This window comes from Nannobrachium achirus (assembly GCF_963921795.1).
Source record: "Nannobrachium achirus genome assembly, chromosome: 19".
Lineage (NCBI taxonomy): Eukaryota > Metazoa > Chordata > Actinopteri > Myctophiformes > Myctophidae > Nannobrachium > Nannobrachium achirus.
The window spans coordinates 50,472,703-50,495,042 of NC_137826.1; the positions used below are offsets into that span (position 1 = coordinate 50,472,703).

At 44.3% G+C, this 22,340-nt stretch overlaps 1 protein-coding gene across 1 annotated transcript in view; it reads right to left on the reverse strand.

Moving 5' to 3' along the window:
* Nucleotides 1-2,251: 2,251 nt before the first annotated feature.
* Nucleotides 2,252-22,340, reverse strand: part of sgcd (sarcoglycan, delta (dystrophin-associated glycoprotein)) — a gene marked incomplete at its 3' end in the record, with an annotated part of 198,528 nt that continues 178,439 nt past the window's right edge. Inside the window, exons 7-8 of the mRNA XM_080749542.1 lie at nt 9,027-9,150; nt 2,252-2,461 (exon numbers count right to left, since the gene is read on the reverse strand). Coding sequence (XP_080605668.1) covers nt 2,252-2,461; nt 9,027-9,150 — 334 coding nt within the window. The remainder of the gene's footprint in view (nt 2,462-9,026; nt 9,151-22,340) is intronic.

A 22,340-nucleotide genomic window follows, 5' to 3' on the forward strand; every position in this document is an offset into this window, starting at 1 on the left:
CTGTGTGTGTGCGCGTGTGTGCATGTGCATGTGCATGTACGTGTGCGTGCGTGCATGTGCGTGCGTGTGTGCATGCGTGTGTGTGTAAATATGTCATTACTGCAGTTTTCATAAGGTTTATGTGGACAAATGCAGCCATTGTACCAAGGCCCACTTTCCATTTAGCTTCCCTGTCTGTCGGGGAGCAGCAGTTTGAGGGTTTATTAATTCCGTAGCGGAGCCGGGACTGTGGGTGACAATAAAGTGATTTAGTTGACAGAAATGTACTGGCAAAGGTCAGGTCAAGGAGGCACTGGGCACAACAATAACACACGTGATTGGGGACTTCCACAATAGCTCAAAATTAGGGGGCGGGGGGGTGCATTATGAATTTGTATTCTGTAGTATGTGTGTGTGTGTGTGTGTGTGTGTGTGTGTGTGTGTGTTTAGATTACTGTCATTGTCATTGAATTCCACAGCCACAAATAGCGTACATCTGTCTGTCTGTCTGTCTGTCTAGATACCAGTGTTAGCCAAGTTACTTTGCAATTTGTAAGTACAGTATAGTCACTTACGTACTTAGTCGGTTACTACTCTCAAAAGTAGCTGTATTACCGTGTTACTGCATTATAACGTGATTTAGTCGCTATTGAAAGTAACAACTAAGTAACGAGTAATTGTAACTGTATAATTAGAAATGGGAAAAGTAATTAGTTGCGCTAATATCGCAACTAATTGTAGCGGAGTGACCGGAACACGTTATTCCCAGCACTGATCGATTGTGTATGTCTTTCTTCTTCTCTGTTGGTTGTGTGTCGGTCCATCACGTGAAAGCACACATGCCATACCTGTGTACGCGTGTCATGCATGCATTCGCGAGTAATACGCACGCGAGCATGTTATGTCATACGCGTGTACACGGTAAAATCCTGAGTTTGTTTTGGCTCTGGGCGTGACGCGTGACTTGGGAAAATAAGGAACAAAGCTGAGAAGTTAACACGGCGTGTACAAATGTTACCTAATGGATTTGGTTGCATTTGTGAAGACTCCCAAGTTAGACGTGCCTTAGGGGAATAAGGGGGGAAAAGTGGATGCCTCGACAATGAGGATTTGACTGTGCGTGTGTGTGTGTGTGTGTGTGTGTGTGTGTGTGTGTGTGTGTGTGTGTGTGTGTGTGTGTGTGTTTGTGTGTGTGTGGGAGTCTGACAGGACTCAGGGAAATAAACGGAGGGTTGTACCATAAGTGTGTTGGAATTTGCCGTGACTCAAGGAAATAAGGAACACATGGGTAAATGAACACCATAAGGATTCCGCTGTATGTTATGTTGTGTTCGACTGCGTCCATGATGTCAATTAACTAGCAGACGTGACTACGGGAAATAAGGAGCAATTGGATACGTTAAAACGGAGAATTTTACTGTCCATGTGCGTGTTTGAATGTGACAGGACAAGTGTGTGTGTGTGTGTGTGTGTGTGTGTGTGTGTGTGTGTGTGTGTGTGTGTGTGTGTGTGTGTGTGTGTCCATAAGGTCAATTCATTCTCCGAGTTAGACGTGACTCAGGAAAATAGGGAACAAATGGATCAAATTAACCATGAGTATAATTTCTTTTTTTTTTTCTCGTGCGTTCGACTTTGTCCATAATATCAATTCTACACAGAGATAGCGAGTGTCTGTACAATGAGAGTACGGTTGTGTTTGGGGTGTGTGTGTGTGTGTGTGTGTGCGTGCACGTTCATGTGTGTGTGTGTGTATGTGGCATGTACATGGCCATAATGCGTGTCTGTTCATATGCACAACATCATGTACACAGACAGTGTCCGTCTGTCTGTCTGTCCATATAAAGCATTTATGTATAAACATGGCAAGTCCGTGTGTCCGCCATGTGTCCGCCTGCCCGTGTGTATAAACCATGTACATGTACATGTCTGTCCGTCCGTCCGTCCGTCCGTCCGTCCGTCCGTCCACACAGTTCAATTGAATATCGGCGGTTCTCAAAGTGGGGGTCCGGGGGACCCCTCAGGGTTCCTTGAGGGGTCCGTAACTCTGCGAGCGTACGGACGCGACCAAATTTGGTCGCGTCCGTACGCTGTCAGAGTTAACGGGGGGAGACGTACGGGTCCTTGAAATTTGAAATTGAAATTCTAGTACGGGATGTTTTTTTTCTTCTTTTTCTTCCTTCTTTTTCTCGTCCAATCATTTTCCTTCCTTCTTTTTCTCGTCCAATCATTTTTCTTCTTCCTTTTTTTTCTTTTCTTTTTGTTCTGGGTCCAATCAGACGCAGACGTTGTTGCTCATGTGACACGTGGTCCCGGTGCCGGCCTGGGACAGGAAGAGGCGGCCGTTCTCGCACACGCACACCTCGTAGACCTTCTGGCGGCCGCCCGACGAGGAGGAGGAGGACGAGGAGGACGACGAGGAGGAGGTGGAGGGAAGGTCCTGCAGCAGGTGGGGCAGCCGGATCCGCTTGGCGTCCAGGGAGATCTGTGTGGGGGAGAGAGAGTGGGTGTGGTCAAGGATTGTTCGCAGTGGTCAAGGAGTGGTGGGGACTAAAGGCATTATCAGAGTCTGAGGTCAAGAGCTATAGACAGATACCTTTATTATCCCAAGGGGGGAAATCAGTTGCCCAGAGGCAGCACAGCAGTATAAGGTTATTTACAAAGATTACAGAGAAGTATGAAAAAAGATAAAAAAAAAAAAAAAAAGAACAGAGTACAGTAAAGAGTAAGGTACATCAAGAAAGGGAACGAATAATTATATCTATACATAAAGTGTGCTTAAGCACAACTATCAATATAGTGCATTGCCCAAATCAAAGTGTCCATAACAGTCAATGCTAGTTAGTGCAACAAGTATCTCACCATCATGTCAAACACAAGCAAAAATACTCAAAACTACTAACACAACCTAATAGTGCAGAAAGTCCAAAGGTCAGTGCAATATAAAAAACAACTAGAAAAAGAAAAGAAACAAGAAAGGGTGACGCAGTAAGACACACAAGAGCACCCTCCCTGGAAGGTCCTTAGAGGTTAGAGTCAGTGCAACTAAAGTTCCAGTAAGAAAGGCTACCGTCGTCCTACGTTAGGAAGGTAGTCCTCTTCAATCGACCGTTGTGTGTCTCGTTGCACAGCTTGAGAGCAGCCGGTACAAAAGACTTTCCTAGTCTCTCGCATCTCCGTCCTGGGTAGGCAAAACGGTCATTTCCTCTCTTACTCCAGTAACTGAAGATATCAAGATGGAGGGGCTTCCTAGCCCCTCCATCCAGCTTCCTAGCCGTTCGCACTCTGGCTACTTCCTCCACCCCCTGCAAATAGGACCCAACGACAGAGCCTGCTTTCTTCACTAGTCTGTTTAGGTTAAAGGTTAGGTGTCACCCGCTCTGTTGTTGCCAACTATAGCTATCACCTCACCGCGGTGTAGTTTTCTTCTAGCTATCACCTATAAATGTATAACAACGCCTAGGTGATAGCTAGAACAGGGGTTCCCAAACTTTTTTTGCTCAGGGCACTTATTTTCATTCGAGGCAAATTTTCACTCCCAACACTTTATATTTTTGCCATATTTTAGCGATTATGTTTTGCGAAAACGTTGAGAAAATAGACATTTTGGTTAGAACTGACTGAAAATAACTTTGTACTTCAAGTGTCCAAATAAATTAAAAATATTATCAAATTATCTCACGGCACCCCAGGGTGACCCGTCACCCACTTTGAAAACCCCTGAGCTAGAAAACTACACCGTGGTGAGGACTATGACCAGTGTTGATTTCGTCGACTAAAACTATGACGAAACATGTTTGTCGACTGCGTTTTTCACTGACGAAAACTAAATAAAAACTAAATACAAACTAAGCTGCGATGACTTAAACTAAGACTAAATATATTGACTATTTCGTCAACAAAATAAAAACTAGACTAAAACGTTAGGGAGGGACTAGTGCAGAAGAGAGTCATTTTATGTTTGGTTGCTCTCAGGTGTTGCGTGCTGAAAATAGCCGACCTACAAGCTCACAACGCGTCGCAAAATCAGTCATTACGATACCATCAAGGCCTGTGAAAATACATTTTAGTTGACTAAATCAACTGTAGATTTAGTTGCCTAAAATCTTATTTAGATGACTAAAAGTAGACTAAAACTAAAACTTTTCAGGTGACTAAATTATGACTAAAACTAAATGACATTTTATTCAAAAGACTATGACTAAAACTAAATCAAAATTTGCTGTCAAAAACAACACTGACTATGATAGAGGCTTAAGCCACCACGGTGGATTCTGACCGCTATAGACTCCATGGTGGTGGGCAGGTACTTTACCACTGTGCCACCCAGGAGCCCCCAATCCACTATGTGAGTATATTTGTTGTGCTTGTTGTCTCGGATAAGAGCCTCCGCTAAATTATAAATCGTGGAGAGGAAAGGAGAAGGCGACAGAGTAAGGTCAGATTAAAGGAGAAAGAAGAGGATGCCAGAGTTGTCATGGCAGCAACCGATGTCACCTTGAGATGATTAGAACAATTACTGTAGATGAGTATGTGAGAGAGGAGAGGAGAGGAGAGGAGAGGAGAGGAGAGGAGAGGCATGAGGAAAGGATGAGAGAGGCAGAGAGGATGGGTGGGGAAGGGAGGAGAGAGCAGGAGAGGAGAGGAGAGGAATATTAAAACATATTAGTATTATTCTATAGAACAGTGGTTCTCAACATTTCCAGGCAGTGACCCCCCAAAAATAATCATGGGGACCCCCCACTCCGACAGTTACTTGGAGTGTAGGAGTTAAGGCATTACATTACATTGTGTTTGACAAGGTGATCACAGTGACTCGCGATTTTTGTTCGGCCATTTAAAAAATAAGCCTCTTTCCTGTATTATTTGACAATATTGGACAATATTTGATCAGCTTTTCTAGTAGGCTACAGTTTGTTTATTACAGAGTGACCCATAAGACGTTCCTGTACATCTTAGCGTGGTACCCTTGTAAACAATAGCCAGCACTCTACAAGTGGGCGGGATGAAAATACCCAATGACCCATGCATGATATCCTACTGTCCATTCACTTGTATTCATCATGACCCCGAAAAATGGATAGGCTATATACAGTATATCTCGGATTGGATATATTGTCCCAGATCGCGAGTTCGGTCAAAATGACCCGTTTCCTATGGACCATAATACTTACACACGCATCATTGCAGTTGTATTTTGTCTTTTCCACCGCGAAAGAAAATGTGTTCATCGGCCATGACCACCAGGACCTTCCGTGTACATAATGGACACATGGTGTGTTCATGGAGCCCTCGAAAATCCGGTAGGCCTATAAACACTACAAAAAGCCTCGGCAGTAAATAATCTACATTTATTTGATTAAAAAATATGGCAAAAGGTCTTAAAAGTCCTAAAATTGTCACTTCACTGTTCTCTGGGGACCCGCCCAAAATCATGTGGGGACCACCCTGGGGGTCCCGACCTTGCCTGGTTAAAACCAGACTGCACTCAACACCACCCCCTGGTGGTAGTGGTGTTGTAGTGAAGTCTGGCCCTCCACATTAACTAAGCTTTTTCCTCTAGCCCGATGAGAGTGCTAGCCAATCAGGGCTGTAGGCTTGGGGCACATCCCCCCCCCTCCACTCTCATTACAGGCATCAAAGAGGTAGTTGTCTTTGATGTCTCATTGATTAGAGAGAACACTAACGAGCTATTGACACTTGTATGGCTCAATCAATTACTGCGGTTTACAACCCCTCTGAAGTTCAAAGGGAGCAATTAAGAGCAAGTCACCTTGACATTTTTTTAAACCGCCCCTAACATTACGTCAATAGGCTTTAGCCCGCCCCCCCCCCCAGAAAAAGAATCTCTCCCCGAAATTCCAGACTCTCTTCCCAAAACGAAGTGTGTGATAGAGTCTGGTTTATTAACCAGGCAAGTCCCGACCCACAGGTAGAGAACCCCTGCTACAGAGGAGGAAAGAAGAGGATTATGAGGATGAGGGGAGAGGACAGAAATGGAAGGATTAAAGGCCTTCTGAAGAGAGGAGCAGAGGACACTATGCTGCCGTGTGAGTTTTTGCCCACCCCTGGCTATAAAGTTTATACTGTATTATTTAATGTTTTGACTCCCCTGCTTGCTAGTCCTCTTCCCATGGGGATGATGATGAGGAGGAGCAGTGGAGAAGTGTCTTGAAAGTTGTCATTCCTGTTGGCCTCGGGGGGCACAGAGTCACCTGCAACATGTTTCAAGGTGCTGTGTGCGCGCGTGCGTGCATGTGTGTGTGTGTGTGTGTGTGTGTGTGTGTGTGTGTGTGTGTGTGTGTGTGTGTGTGTGTGTGTGTGTGTGTGTGTGTGTGCGCGTAATCCTGAGGCACCTCTGCCCGTCTGTCAGATTAATTCTGTCCGTGAGTAGTGGACTAAACCTGAACGCTAATAGTGCTGCCAAGTCCAACGGGAGCGTGTGTGTGTGTGTGCGCGCGCGGTAATAGAACGGACATCGGGACTGCAACTCTAATGGACTGCCAGAGCTGCCAGCATAAATCGAACTCTAGGTGAACTTTCACATGTTTTTAATACGAGAGAGGGAGACGACGTATAGGAGAAAGGCAGGCGGTAGGGAAGCTGAGAGGGAGACCGTGTAGGAGAGACAGACAGTAAGAAAGTTGAGAGACAGACAGTGTAGCAGAGAGACAGAAAGCAGCAACGCTGTATAAGAGACAGGAGAGCACAGTCTGCTGAAATCTGCCACATCACATGCATGATATAACTGTTGACTTCCTGTTTGAGATACCAATCAATTCAAGGTCACCGTTCCACACACAAACATATTTCTCCCTTTCCTTTCTCTCACTGTTCCTATCTCTCCCTCTCTCTCTCTCTCTCTCTCTCTCTCTCCGTGTGTCTTACGCCTAGTAATTCATTTTCAACGAGAGAAGAGTAGTCAGGTAGGGAGACACGGGCAATCTGAACACGTGTCTGTAGGAGCAGTGTCCAAAAATGTGTTTGAAAAAAATCGGCCTGATGAAGGGGCAAAATGGGACCGATCCATGTTGATGACATGACTGTAGACATACTGGTCCCTGGAACAAATTTTGTTGGAGCAGTGTCCAAAATGTGTTTTGCAAGAATCAGCCTCATGGTGCCGCTAGAAGAGGGCCATGTGAGAAATGAGGGGTGTTTGGCTTGGATCGGGGAAACGGTGGCGGAGATATGAGTAGGGGAAAAGTGTGATGTGGCGTGACGGACCGACAGATGGACTGACGGACTGACTCATATCCGGTTTGAACTGTTTCCGGGTGAAAAAAAAGATACGTTACTTTTTGAGCAGATAAACACCAGCATAATGTTGGATAAAATAAAACGAATTTCTCAGCAATCTCGGGCAGAACTTATAACTTTAACTGACAGATTTTAACCGACAGATACAGAGATCATATCAGTCTGATTGCCAGTGCGGCGTAGGTGTGAGAGCCGCACACAGTTAAGCCCTTTGCACACAGGACAGTTGCATTTCTTCCGTTTGCTGCATGAATAAAACGCATTGGATTTGGTGTGCAAGGCTGTGCGGAATCAGCGCTGCGGATCCCAAAAGGAGTCATAAAATGAGTGATGAGTTTTTCACCGCATGCGACAAGACGCACAAATCGAACTGGGTTCGATCACGGCCGCAGCCACTCGTCGCACGGCTAATTCGGATCCGGTGTGCATGAGGTCGTAGAGAATCATTGTTTTCTTTTAAAAAAATGAAATTGTCCGTTTTATCCGTGCGGATAAACGCGCCTGTGTGCAAAGGACTTTACACAGTTACACAGTTACTGCCGAACTCGATTTAAATTGGGTTATAACTTTTCCTATGGTAAACCGTATGGAAATAGGATCTGCTGTTCACAACAGTGTAATGATTTTCAGGAAAATGGATGTATCACATAATCTACCTCTAGATTGCGTTCTTGGTCAAAACAAGACCTTTTCTATACGGACCATAACAAAAGCATGGATGGCCGCGGTCATAATCTTTCTCTTCTGGGTGAAAGAAAAGACAAATCGTCTGCCTTTACCGGAAGTAATCTGATTACATTTGCACTTCTGAATACTTGAGTATGCTTATCTACTTGCATGTATACTTTGTCCACCGGTGTTTGAGATATAAATCAATTCAAGGTCACCATCCACACACAAACTTCTCTTGCTGTTACTCTTTCTCTCTTTATCTGTCTCTTTCTTTTATTTATCATGCTCGCTCTCTCCCCCTCTCTCTCTCTCTCTCTCTCTCTCTCTCTCTCTCTCTCTCTCTCTCTCTCTCTCTCTCGCTGTCCGTTCTGGAGTTAGGTGGAACTTTTTAAATGGGTTCTTGCGGGGGTGTCTAATCCTCCTGCCCCATCATCCTGATCGGAACACATTTGACACGACACCGCCGCTGCAAACTGAGCACTCCCAAATCCTTTCATCAGACCAAAGCCTCACAGTATAACTGAGTCTGATAAAAAAGACACACATATAGAGAGAGAGAGGACGGAAAGAGGGAGAAACAGCGTGAAACAATTTAGAGGCTGCTGGAGGAAAGTTAAGATCGGAAGGGTGGAAGACACAGACAGTCCCCAGTCCTCACAAGATGGTAATTTTGTTGTTTTTAACCCGAGCATATCTACAAGCTGACAACGCGTCACATTAGTCATGTTTCCATAAACATATTTGAAAATAGGAAGCGATTTATCAGAAATGCGCATTAAGACAAAGCGAATTTAGCCTGTTTCCATTTGCATGAGCAGACTCAGCGCGGTCAAGCTTAACACAGCGGCAATCAAATGATTGTCTTAGGAATGCGACAAATACAAAAAAGTATATCATTGAACTAAAGTGAGGAATCAATAGAAAATAAGTCATGTTGGGGGTGAATTACGCCTTTAATGGGTTAATAAGGTGTTGATTAAAAGGTCTGTCTGTCTGTCTGTCTGTCTGTCTGTGTGCGTGCGTGCGTGCGTGCGTGCGTGCGTGCGTGCGTGCGTGTCAGTCAGAAAGTGAGTATGTGTGTGTGTGTGTGTGTGCGACTGTGCGTGCGTGTACAGTACCTCTCCATCTCTGGACTCCAGTCTCAGCTCGTTGCGGCAGGTGGCCTGGATGTCTCCTGCCTCGGCCAGGATCTTGATGCCCTTGGGAGCCTCCATCCTCAGGAAGCGAGTCGGAGACTCCAGCCTGGACAACAGGGACGTGCAGAGAACGTTAGAGAGTCTGGGGCTGAAATTTCCAGTCAGTCACAATCACAAGACACACATGTAGCCGAACTCATTTTTATTTTGAGAAAGTATCACAAAAAGCAGATGTAAGCTTAAGTGGCTTATAATCATACTCAATGTTGTGTTCGCTAAAACTAAAATAAAGAGCTACATTACCTGCGTGTTCGAGGGAAACAACCTCTTTGCTCTTACTTAAGTAAAAGTATCTATACCGCAATGTAGAAATAGTATTATAGTAAATAGTATTGGAATCCAAATGTACTTTAAATGACCAAAAGTAGAAAGTATCCATTACGCAGAATGTCCCGTTTCCCGAGTTTTCAAATGTATAAAATGTATACAAATCTTTCGAAAATAGTAGATCTACAAGCTCACCGTGTGTCACATCGCAACACATTGTGAGCTTGTAGATCAATTATTTTCAAGCGGGCGAAATGTATGTAAATGTAACAATCAAAATCTACAAAGTAATACATAACTAAAGTTTTCAAATAATTATAGTGGAGTAAAAGTGTAATATTAAGTAAAAATACCTAAAAATTGTACTTTGTTACTTTACACCACTGCTATTCATGTCCTCCTCCAACACAGACAATCCACTGTTTAAAGCCCTGAGTCATGCTCACATTCCTCAGCATTGTCTCATTATATTTTATTTTCCTATATTAGTCTGTTATTCCTCATTGTATTTTCAGAGCCAAATTGTTCATTGTTCATTAAACTGTGTCTGGGAGCGACAGCTTTGTGCTGAATGATACACTTATAGTGTATGCATAATGTGGCTAAACGCCTTCTTTGGATATTGTGAAAATAATTACTCTGAATCTTTTATTTAACCACTTAAACCCTCCAGACTTAGAGAAACGGACTTGAGTTTGGCTCTGTACTTTTTTTGTCTTCTTCTTTTCGTCTATACCAAATCCACAAGCTAACGTGGCTATTTTTGGCTAAACTTCCTCTTAAAATATGTACAGTATGTTAGCGTTCAAGTGATTAACATGCGTGTGTTAAGTAGCAATACCACAAGTTACAGGTACCAGAAAGACTCGGGAGATAAATCGGGAGATAAGCGACCGTCAGGTCGCATATACAAACTTTAGAAGGCAATGGTAGGCAATCAGGAGGGAATATGGGAAATGAGACAGATCCATGTTGATGACATGACTTCTAGAGATACTGTGTACCGCTTTGCGTGATTTTAGGGCCAAATCTGTAGGATCAGTGTCCAAAAATGTGTTTTGCAAAAATCGGCCTGATGGTGGCGCTAGATGGGACAGATGCATGTTGATGACATGACTGCCTGTCTTCTATTGTAACACCTCAAAATGTGTCCACCAGTGAATGATGACGTCGTACAGGATAATAGCCTTCGAGCTAAACACCTATAACAACTTAAACCCTATAATGGTTGACCGGAATCCCTCAGGGTTCTGTACTGGTGTATTTTCAGTTCTCTGTTATTGTGAGGAATGCTTTTTGGCTATTTTCAGCAAAATCTTTCCCCACAAAAAAACAGAAAGCAACGTGTTGTGAAATCTTGTCGATTTACTATGGAGAAAGTGAAACCTTTCCCCATTATATGGATGCTGGGGTATAAGTGGTTACTGTAATTGGACATTGGATCGGACTGACTTTCCGTTTTCCGAGACAATACACCATTGTGTCCGTGGCACTTGACGAAGGACAATGAAACTGTAAACAATGGGCTCAGGCGACAATACCAGTAAGTCCCCGCTAGAACACAGTGAGTGGTGCGCTTTACAATAGTGCATCATGTTCAACCGGCACACATTCATCCATTAACAACACATTCGCACACTCAAATAGAGACTCTGCGAAGGAAAAAGGAGGGGTGGACGACGTCGCTGCACGACCTGGCGGTCCCATTGAAACAAATGTATTTCAACTAGAAGTTCGGCCGTAGAGTGTGACTGCACTCATCCATTCTGGCCAGTGTTGCCAAATCAGTTTTTGTATAAGCGACATTGAGGCGAAATGTCGTGTGAAGTGAATTAGATGTGGTGCAAAGAGGCAAACATATAAAAGGTGGACAAAACAAAGCATCCAGACCAGGTTTGTTCGTTCGTCTGTGGCTGTGTTTGTGAGAGGTGTTGTGAGAGAATGTAGCTACACATACTACACTAGATAAGAAGCGGCATTGGAATGTTGCGCACCATGTCGGACCATCGTGTGGCGATTGTATGTGCTAGATTGTACGCTGGATGGGTGATATTTCATCCCTTGCGTTGCGTCGCGGCCACGGGCGGATGAGCTGTGAGACGAATATTTTTTTTAGAGCATGACAGCAGCGTGCAACTAACTCGAAATGAGTCATAACTCTTATCTCTATAAACCCTGAACCTAACCTCTAAACCTCTGCCCAACCCGTTCTCAAAATGTATTTTTCTCTAATTCTACTATACTCGTGGTGACATTCGGTCCTCACAAATATAGTAGTACAAGTACACACACACACACACACGCACAAACGCACACACACACACACACACACACACACACACACACACACACACACACACACACACACACACACACACACACACACACACACACACACACACACACACACACACAGGGAGAGAGAGAGAGAGAGAGAGAGAGAGTTCCATTATTGCCTCTCTGTCTCTCTCTTAAGTGACCTTGGCTGCCGGCCAACGAGGGAAAATATTGATCACACGGAGAGAAGGAAGTCATCCAGCAGGGCTTTGCATTCAAAATAAAGCCCCCTTTTTGTTTGCAGTCTTTTCCCCCAAAATAAGCTCAGCCTCCTCTTCTCTTTTCTCTCCTCTCCTCTCCATATCAGCCGCCGCAGTAATAACCAGGAGGACCCAACTGTCAATCTGCATCCACCCAAACACCGTCTCTTTTCCCTTTTCTTCTCTTCTCTTCTCTTTTCTTTCCGGGCCCCCACTCTCATTTCATCACAGTTATTTTGGAAGCCGTCAGTCGCATATTACCGGCACTTCCACGTAGCTTTCACAGCCAAGCACACGGAAAGGAAACTGAAGGCGGCGCGCGCACACACACACACACACACACACACACACACACACACACATACACGCACAGGAGACAGAAAGAAAAAAATGCTTATAGGTCAGCGATTAGCCACGGAAGAGCGTTCATGAATGCACTCTGCAGTCTCGCAGTTTTTTTACCATTCAAGGGATATTTTTGACGCCGTCGGGTAGAAACCGTATATCTCCGTAAATAAACCTTTTTTTTCCCTCGTAAATTCATGTCCTACTTCCATCATACGAGGGTGTCACACAACAGTAGCAAAACATAGCTGATCTGCAAACTTGTAGATCTACTCTTTTCCGCTATGTCTGAACATTTTTGAAAGACGTACAAACCTTGTACATCCAAAACTGTTCCTTTATTATTTATTATTATTCATTATATGAATTGGAAAGCATTCTAAAATAGCGAAAATAGCTGATTTACGAACTCTGCCATATTACAAGCTTCCGATGCGACGCGTTGTGAGCTCGAAGATCGGCTAGAACATGTATTCCCCGTCTTGAAAATCAACCGTTCTTTTTGGACATACAAGGTTTTCCACCCCCTCCGACAGTGACATGTTATTTATTTATTTATTTGTCTTCTTTTTGAGGAGGAGGGGGGAGGGAAGGAGGGAGGGGGCATGGAAATGAAGGGTTTCACGGTGAAGACGAGGGGTGAAAGGAAGCTATTTGGGACGATCAGCGCCCGGTGCATTACCGCCATAATAGCACACATAAGACGGCTTTTCATGCGCCAAGTGGATTGGAAGCAGCGTGAAGCTAAACGGCAGCCGGGCAGGCGGGGAGGCGTTAATGCTGCTCTCACAGAGGACAGCAGGCGTCAGCCATGGAGTTATGAAAAGAACTCCAGAGCATTGGCCGTATACCGCAAACGCACGGCCATTCATTTCAATGTTGCTCACCCTGCCCACCATGAATTCTGTTTTCCCATGCAGTGTTTTTTGCTCAGGCATGGGTGTGGTTTTGAGGTTAGGGTTAGGCTTAGTTTGAGGTTAACCCTTTCCAAGCCACGGGGAGCCCCTTAATGTTAAAACCGTAGTATATCGCACATCCCAGCAAGGAGTCTCAGCCGCGCCGTACTTTCCCGGACTTTGTCATTAAAACCGGAATAAATGATTTTGATCCGAAAATCAGCGATCGTCTAACCTTCCCTAGTCGCCGCTCGTCCATCGGTGGCTCGTGGCTGCTCTGACATGAACAGAAGTGACTCTCATGGCGTTTCCTTCTTCAGCCTTCCTTCCCCCCCCAAAAAAAAACAACGGCGCTGTCCAAGAAGGAGGGGCGGCGGGCTCATGTTTATAAACATAATATTATGTCTCAGATCACAATACAATAATAGAAATTTCACGGCTAATCTACCAACCACCATTCTATTTTGGCTGGCAAACTACTGTTAAGGTTAGGATTTGTATTTAAAAAAAATATATAGTTATAGCTTAGAATTTTGATTGCAGATGCTCCATGCACTCTTCAAATGACCACGAAATTGCGACCGGCGGCCGTGGCCCAGGAACATGCGTTCTCGTAGCGTGTTTCTGAATACACAAAGTGGGCTGGCAGCACCTCCATAGGCACCTCATTCCAGGGGTGGCCTGTGCCACCCGAGGCCACCCCCTCTATAAGACCGCCTTTGGCAGTAGTGTACTTTACTAGAAAGTCGCGCCGCAAGCGGCGCTCCTGTCTCTCCCCCCTCGCCACGTTGTTAACAGGAAAAGCTCTGTGAATGCATAGCAGGATCCAGGCAGAGGTGGAACATAATTCGACGGGTAACCAAATGTTGTGTAACTGGCTTCACATTCGGTGGAAAACACGACACACCTCCCTCTGTTGTAATTCGATACACTGCCCTCCGCTCACTCTCTCTACTCTCCACCCCCCCATCCTCCCCTCACTGACTGTGCCTGTGAGGGGCACGTGCCTCTCTCTCTCTCTCTCTCTCTCTTTCTCTCTCTCTCTCTCTCCACGCGCGCTTCTGCACTCTCGGAGGGGCTGCGCTCTCTAGGGGTTGTGTGTGTGTGTGTGTGTGTGTGTGTGTGTGTGTGTGTGTGTGTGTGTGTGTGTGTGTGTGTGTGTGTGTGTGTGTGTGTGTGTGTGCGTGCGTGCGTGCGTGCGTGCGTGCGTGCGTGCGTGCGTGCGTGCGTGCGTGCGTGCGTGTGTGTGTGTGGCTACGCCCCCCTCTGTTGAAATTGGATCCGCCGGTCCCATAGCTGGGAATGAGCCAATGGAGGGCTGTCACCATGTAGGGGCGGTATTCCTTACGTCCTAGACGCCGACTACCTATGAGTTGAAGTCGATGTAAAGGGGGCGTTAATGGGCGTGGAAGTGGGATGCGGCAATAGGAGGAATGTATATATAAGATGGCATTGGTTCTCAAAAGTGCGCGACCTCCAGGGGTCCTTGTGTCAAAATCATTTTATCCACTTAATTCTAAACGTTGGCTGCTCTACTATTAGCAGATATACAAGCTATGAGCTTGTATGTCTGCTATTTAAAAAAGAAAAATCACACCCAATGTGAAGTGAGTGGTGGTCATAATGTCTTCAGACTAGGATTTGAGTCTAGGATGTACACTGCAGGCTACGCTACACACACGTTTTGCTATGGCAAAACGCTGAGGAAAAAGGCTACAGACACACACCCAGCCACAGACACACACCCAGCCACTTTTAATGGCAAGCATAACGTCTTCAGACTAGGATTTGAGTCTAGGATGTACAGGCTATGCTACACACACACGTTTTGCTATGGCAAAACGCTGAGGAAAAAGGCTACAGACACTCGCACAGCCACTCTATGGAGCGGTTTACCACCGCTCAAAAATGAAAATAATTGAACGTGCATTTTCACAAAAGGCAAATCAGGAACGACAAATGGGGGAGGGGGGCGGTTAAAGGGAAAATTCAGGAAAAGTGAAGGGTGACGTGTGAAGCAATGTCATGTCTTTTTCCCAAACCTGTTGTTTTGGGGAGTGCGGGTTTCTGTCCGTTCAACGTCCTCCTGAGTGTGGGCTGGTGAGGTGTCGTGCAACTGTTTTGTGCCGAGTAATGGCTGATACACAAGCTGACTGAGTGTGTAGGTCTTCTTTTCTTCAGTTTTAACCCTTTTTTAGCACATTGTGCTTTTTGTTCATTACATCCCTCTTTAGGGCAGTGGTTTGCAAAGTGGATTCCAGGGACTCAGTGGGCTCCTTTAGGGAGAGTCTAAATTGACCCATACAAGTCTGTAACTCTGACTGTGTACACATGGAAACAGTCAAAGTTATGGGGAGACATCAGCTCCCCAGACTGCCGTGCTTATTAGTGAACCTTTGTCTTTGTTTGTGTCAGTTGCTGTTGGTAGTTATGGCCAGTTCCCACCTTATGTTGTGTGGGAGTTCCTTCTGCTCCAGACGGTACTGAATAACTGCCAGCTTGCATAACGTCTTCAGACTAGGATTTAAGTCTAAGATGTGCAGGTCATCACCATGGAAGGAGAAGATACGATCTCTCATCATGCAGTAACAATATGTTTTATACAGGCTTTTTCCCTTGGGCTCAACTTTCTTCCAGGAGAAGGTCTGGGGATTGCATTTCCACAAATCTTTTGGGAAGTTGTAGTCACCAAATATGTATAGCTCTCCATTGTAGGCAAAGGCTGAATGTCTCCCCCATCGATTTGGATGAAGCTGTGCAGAAGACCAGCAGTTGGTCTCTGTGTCAAAAACTCCAATGTAGTTGGTGTAATAACTACAAGCAAATATCTTTGTCCCGATGACGATGGCAGAGTATCTTGAAGAAGCAGGTGGTGGAGTTCCTCTGGTGTTGATCAAAGACGAGACCATTGTGGTGGTGTCTAACTTATAGATATCGTTAGTGTATAGACACAGCATATATATAACCTTCCCGAGGACACAGGCTGAGCTGTAGAGCGCCTTCTCTTGAACAGTCCCAGAAACCTTGGGTTTGAACCATCTGTGAGTGTCGACATCAAATGCATAAACAACGCTTGCATTACAGTCATAGGTGTAAAGGTAGATGTAGATAATATATCCAATCAGCACAGCTGACCCAAGGAGCAGACAACTTGGTCCACTTCCAGTTGCCACTGTTGTCAACGGCTTCCAGCTCAAAGACACCGAGTTGAAGACACTCACATAAATCTGATATGTGTCATTCATTGCAAAGGAATACAGCTTGTCCTCCACCGCAACAACATCACGACTACCTCCTGTCCCTTGTGGTCCTTTCAAACGAACAGTCCAGCAAAACATCTTCATCCTTTCAATAATTTTCTGAATCTCTCTCTCTCTCTCTCTCTCTCTCTCTCTCTCTCTCTCTCTGTCTCTGGACGCCTTCAACACCTGCTGCTCCATATATAGGCAGGTGTGATGCCACAACACAAGTCAAGTGCCATGCCTAACGCAGATTTGTGCAGCATTTTATCACTGCATAATTTCCTTTTTACCAGCTTGCAAAGCCGGCCAATCGATAGACAGCTGATTACACAATTTGCAGGAGATTGTGTGATGTCAGAATTTGGGAGATATTATATCTGAATTCAGTTCACAGTGGATTCCACGAGGCCACAATTATACTTAATAATATAAATAGTAAGATGGAATTCATTTCCCAGTGGATTCAAGGCCACTGAACTGCTCCACAAGGGGGGGAGGGGCATAGACGAGTAGGCACTTGTGTGCCAAAAGACGGAGATCTCTTAAAAGACGGAGATCTCTTAATCTGATTAATATCGCCGCTATGTACAGTCCGGAGCGATCCTCGGTTGCTGTGAGACGAGTGCATACAGAAATAATCTGGAAACAAAACAGACGGGTCCATCCGGTTCAATTCTTCTTCTGCAGAAAAAAACAAGCTTAAATCTGGTTCTAGCTCTCCACAGCGCCATGTGCTCCATTGCACACACAGTGTGTAGTGGTGCCTGGGCGGAGCTACAGTAGCAGGGTGGGATTAATGTTTCAAGTCGCTCAGACAGAGCAAAGCCACAGTGTGTTTCAGAACAGAGCAGAGACGACACGCGCCCACGTGCGCGTGCGTGATCGCCGTTGGAATTGTGACACTATTTCTCAGAGGCAAAAATGTTTCTTTAACTGTGGTGCTCAAATAATTTAATGTCAAGGACCCCTAGAATTATGTATTTGACCGCGGACCCCCCATCTCAATATATTTTGCTCCAGGACCCCCCAGAAGCAAAGATTTGTTTGCTTTAAAATAATACATGTATTCAAAGATTTGCACATACTTTCAAGTTTTTTTTCTCCAAAAATAGCAGATTGACAAGCTCATAGCTCATGCGCTTGTATATATAGTCAAAATATAAAAATAATAATAATAATAATGGTTAAAGTGGTTACATGGCACAGATGCGTTCTTAACTCATTTGCTGCCATTTAACAATACCTTCGTACTCCAATCCTGCCAAACTGTCTCCATAGACTTCCATGTAATTCATAGTGCACGGATCATGCACACCCATGCCTAGATAATGCACCACGTGTGTCCACATTGCTCACAGCTTTCAAACAAAAGAATCCGAATGGAAATCCGTTCAGGCATTCATGAGATAGCAGCCACTATGTTTTACACTGTTGTGAGCTTGGAGGTCTGCTACCTGAGTTGTATGGGGGTTGTATGGGGGTTAAACAAGCAATTTCGCGATCGCTATCATGCCTACTAACGTTTTTGGGGTCCAAAAAAAAAAAAAAAAAAATGAAAAAAAATGAAAAAAAAAAAAAAAAAAAAATTTCAAAATGGCGGCCATTCTCGGGTTCCTCGGGCGTGGCAGGGAGGGACATCCCAAAATTCTCGGGTTCCTCGGGCTTGGCAGGGTATGAGTTAACACCTTCTAAGCCAAGGGGAGCCCCTTAATGTTAAAACCGTACTATATCGCACATCCCCCCAGGGACTCTCAGCCACGTCGTACATTCCCGGACTTTGTCTTTAAAACCGGAATAAAAGCTTTTGATCCGAAAATCGGCGATCGTCTAACCTTCCCTAGTCACCACTCGTGCACTGATAGCTCATGCAGACCGTGCATGAAGCAGAGGTGACGTCAGCGCCTCTCCTTCTCCAAGGCTACTCCCAGCCATCCGTTTGCTGTCTGCACACTCGAGCTCCTACAGCAGCCATGCTTGGGGCTATGCTAGCGAAACTTTTCAGTTCTGTTCTTCAGTCACACATGGACTATTTGCGGGGACATTTACGTGAAAGGATCGCGCACGCGAAACGCACGGGGACATCGACGATCGGCCAAAACCCCCATTCTATCCCAACGGAAATCGAGAAAATCATGGTGAGTTACTGGCCTGGGGGGAAAAAAAAAAGAAAAAACAGCGGCGCTGTTCAAGATGGAGGGGCTGCGGTCATGTTTATAAACATAATATTATGTCTCAGATCACAATACAATAATAGAAATGTCACGGCTAATCTACCAACCACCATTCTATTTCGGACGTCAAGGTGTTAACACAACGGCCGCCAAGGTTTCTAACATTTCTAGCTGTTGCTGGTGCCGCCGTTCACTTACGCTTTATTTTGAAGAGCCTCGGAAGCTTTGTGCGTGTGCACGTGAGTGTCCACTGACGATTGAGGAAGATAATCCATTTGTTTACAAACGCTCGTGAAACTAAAATCCAAACCGGGGCCGACCATCGCGGTAAAGTGTCGCAGTGAAAACAGGCAGATCTCTGCTTCCATGGCGTTCTTTGCACCTTATTCAGAGATAAAGCCCATTTTATGTTTCAGCATAGAATAGAAATCAATGCAGCCTAGATGCTCCATTTTGTTTCTGTGCGAGCCACGTTATGACGTATGGACCAGGGTCTTTCACAGACAACACAACATGCGCGCAGCTGCACGCTGCACAGTTAACCCTTTGTCTCGTTCCTCAACGAGACAACTGATTTTTGGCGCAGCGACCTCCAGTGGCCGTATCTCGTTACTGAACGAGTTTGGCTCCATGGGTGTTAATGAGTTAATGCATTTTGAAAATGGACATTCTGAGTACTTTTGGCGTTTGAGTATTTTATTGATGCCAATTACATTTGTACAGTTATTTCAAGTGAATTTTTTACTATATTTGAGAAAAAAAAGGCATGCAAAGAAGTTATATTTGAATCAAAAACAAACAAATACAGGCCTTTTACTGTACTTGCGACTGAGTATTTATACTTTTACTTAACCCATTCAGAACGGGTACACAGTATTGTGTATCATTATTGTATGCTTTAATTATTGAAAAATAGCAGATATACAAGCTCACAGCGCGGCACCGAGTGCCTCGCTGCGAGCTTGTAGATCTGCTATTTTTTTTTTTATTGTGAAAATTAGAATTTTGACCCGATTCTATAAGTGTCTTTTGAATCCTTCTAAGATTTTTTGAAAAAACCTGTGTTTCTATGTCAGCAATCTGGCCAGCCATCGTCAAAGAAAAGGTCCTTTTCACTTAACTGTTAGTCTGTTCTTGAGAGACTACTATGTCAGTGGTTCTCAAACCTTTTCATGTGAAGGACCCCCAAAATGATATTTATTTGGCCACGGACCCGCATCTCAAAATATCTAGTTCCAGGGACCACCCAGAAGCAAAATTTGCGTTTACAAACGATTTGCACACGTTTTCCGCGCTGTGAGCTTGTATATCTGCTATTCTTCAATAGTTAAAGCAGTCAATAACCCTAACCCTAAATGGGTTAAGTAAAACACCTACTTCTTCCACCACTGAGTGTGTGGAGATTGATAAAACAGTCCTACGGTTAACACACAAAGGAAATAAGGCCACATCGGGTCAATTACTGTACACCACAGTTAACTGATTAGCAAGAGAGGATGTTTAAGTACACAACATAATCCCTTTTATGTGGGACTAAGACATTAAGTACTCATGCCTGAGGTTAATGATGCCGGTCTGCACTGTTTGATTTAACCTAAAAAAAACTAAAAACAAACAGGCTTACGTGCCATGGAGCGCGGCTATAAGTCATTTTAGCTGCTGATGAAGTACTGAGAAGCAGTGGTGGAACAAGTACTCAAATGTGTAACTTAACAGCGACTCCAAGGGCCCAAGATGTAACCCAGCTGAAATAAGTCTACAGAACAACACACAAATCTAATCCCGGCAAAAGACAATATCCCCGGCTCGTCTAAATTGACACGTTACAATAACAAGGTGAACAGCTTTTATAATAAATTGACAAGAAATATCGGCGTTCTCCCAATTTTCTCCCCTCTTTTATTTTCCATTTTCCAAAGCTATAATGAGACTTTGGTGGAATGGCTTTTTTTCCGCGCAGCACGGGAGAAAAAAGACCTATACCGATCCTATTCGCCGTGTCATCTGTGAATTGGTGTGAAGCCGGCAGCTGCCTGGGAGTGTAATTTGAATATATTTATTGGCGAATCAAAAGCTGATGTATCATTACCGCCGGGGGATGAGCAGTAATTTTCACTTCCTCCACTCGATCTCCGGCGTTTCTCGCTCTCTGTCATGTCTTTGTTTCTCAGACTCTTCTGTGCGCGCGTCTCATTTCTTCGCTGTCGTGCGGAAAACTCGTACGCGCTTTTCAGGAAAATAATAAATGAATAAAAAATAACACCTTTTCGAATGGATCCAATGTAGTTATTTAGTAGCAAATTATTGCTAATACTTGTATTTGTTTCGATATTTATGAAACCCACATGTGGTCGGTATATACATTTATTTTCCAAAATGGCAGATCTATGAGCTCACCATGCGATACAGTGCACCACATTATGGGCTTGTAAATCAGCTTTTTTTTAATGGGCCTAGTTAACAAGTAGGTGGGCTTTTAGAAATATTTAACCAATCAAAAGTATTAAGAGCTTGTGAGTAAGTGATCATTTAGTAAAGGTTTTGGACATATAGCTTTGTAGATTTTCTATTGTCACTCTCTCATTGTATCAATTGATACTGTAATAATAATAATGATGAAAATAGGAAAAGGACATACAAGGTTTCCATCCCGACAGCGATGATAATAAGCACTGCTGCAGCAGCTAATAAATGGACTAGTGTGGGTGTGTTGGATTCAGGTGTGCCTGTGTGCAAGCACTGTCACTTAAAACAGCACTGCTGCATGTAACTTTGCTCTTACCCTGAATTTGAACCCGGTTTCCTGCGCAAGTGCAGATTTATTTTATTTTATTTCCATTTTATTGTTTTACTGAACTAATAGAGCCCGGCCTGCTTTGCTATAGGTCAGTGGTTCTCAACCTGTGAGTCGGGACCCCCAGGGGGGTCGCCAAATTATTTTGGGGGGTCCCCAGATGATTAACTTAATGTGCTATGCTGTTTTCTCACTCAACAGTAAACAAACCAACATAAAGTTTAAGTGTATGGAGGGTATCTACACATTTCTAAAGTGACAATTTAACCCATTTAGTGCTCCAGACATGAACGGGTTAAATGTCCAGCGTGCCGCCCGCAGGCTCCCATACGCATCCATTGTCTTATTTTGAAGGCCAGAAGTCCATTGCGTAAACACTTCCGGTTTGACGTCATGACGTCATTCACCGGAAGCGATCGCCATCAACATGCGGTTGTGTAATGGCGGATCGTTGCTTTTCAACATGTGTTTTATTAGCGAGAATCTAATGCCATCCTTGGCTCTAAAAGTGTTGTTTGGAGAAAATGGACATTAAAGATGCGATTCCCCGTCGGCCTCCATGTTATGGGATTACTATTTTGTGCACGCCTCAACTCTTAGTGCTCGTCAGGGTGGACGGTATTTTGGGGGTCGCGGCCTGAAAAGGTTGGGAACCACTGCTGTAGGGGATAGATGTAATCTTGACCATCAGATCAAAATTCGAGTCAGATCCTGTGTCTAGGTGAGACATGACCTTCGACACGATGTAACTGTCTCAATAGAACCATTGTATAAGTTATATTGTATTAACATACGTTACCATAAAGACTGGACAGAATTACATTATATTCATTAAGTCATTTAGGCCTAGAATTACTGAATGCTTTAACTATTGAAAAATAGCAGATATACAAGCTTGCAAAGCTCGCAGCGCAGCTTGTAGATCTGCTATTTTTGAAAAATTGTGCAAATCTTTTTGAATATATATAGCCTATATATATATAT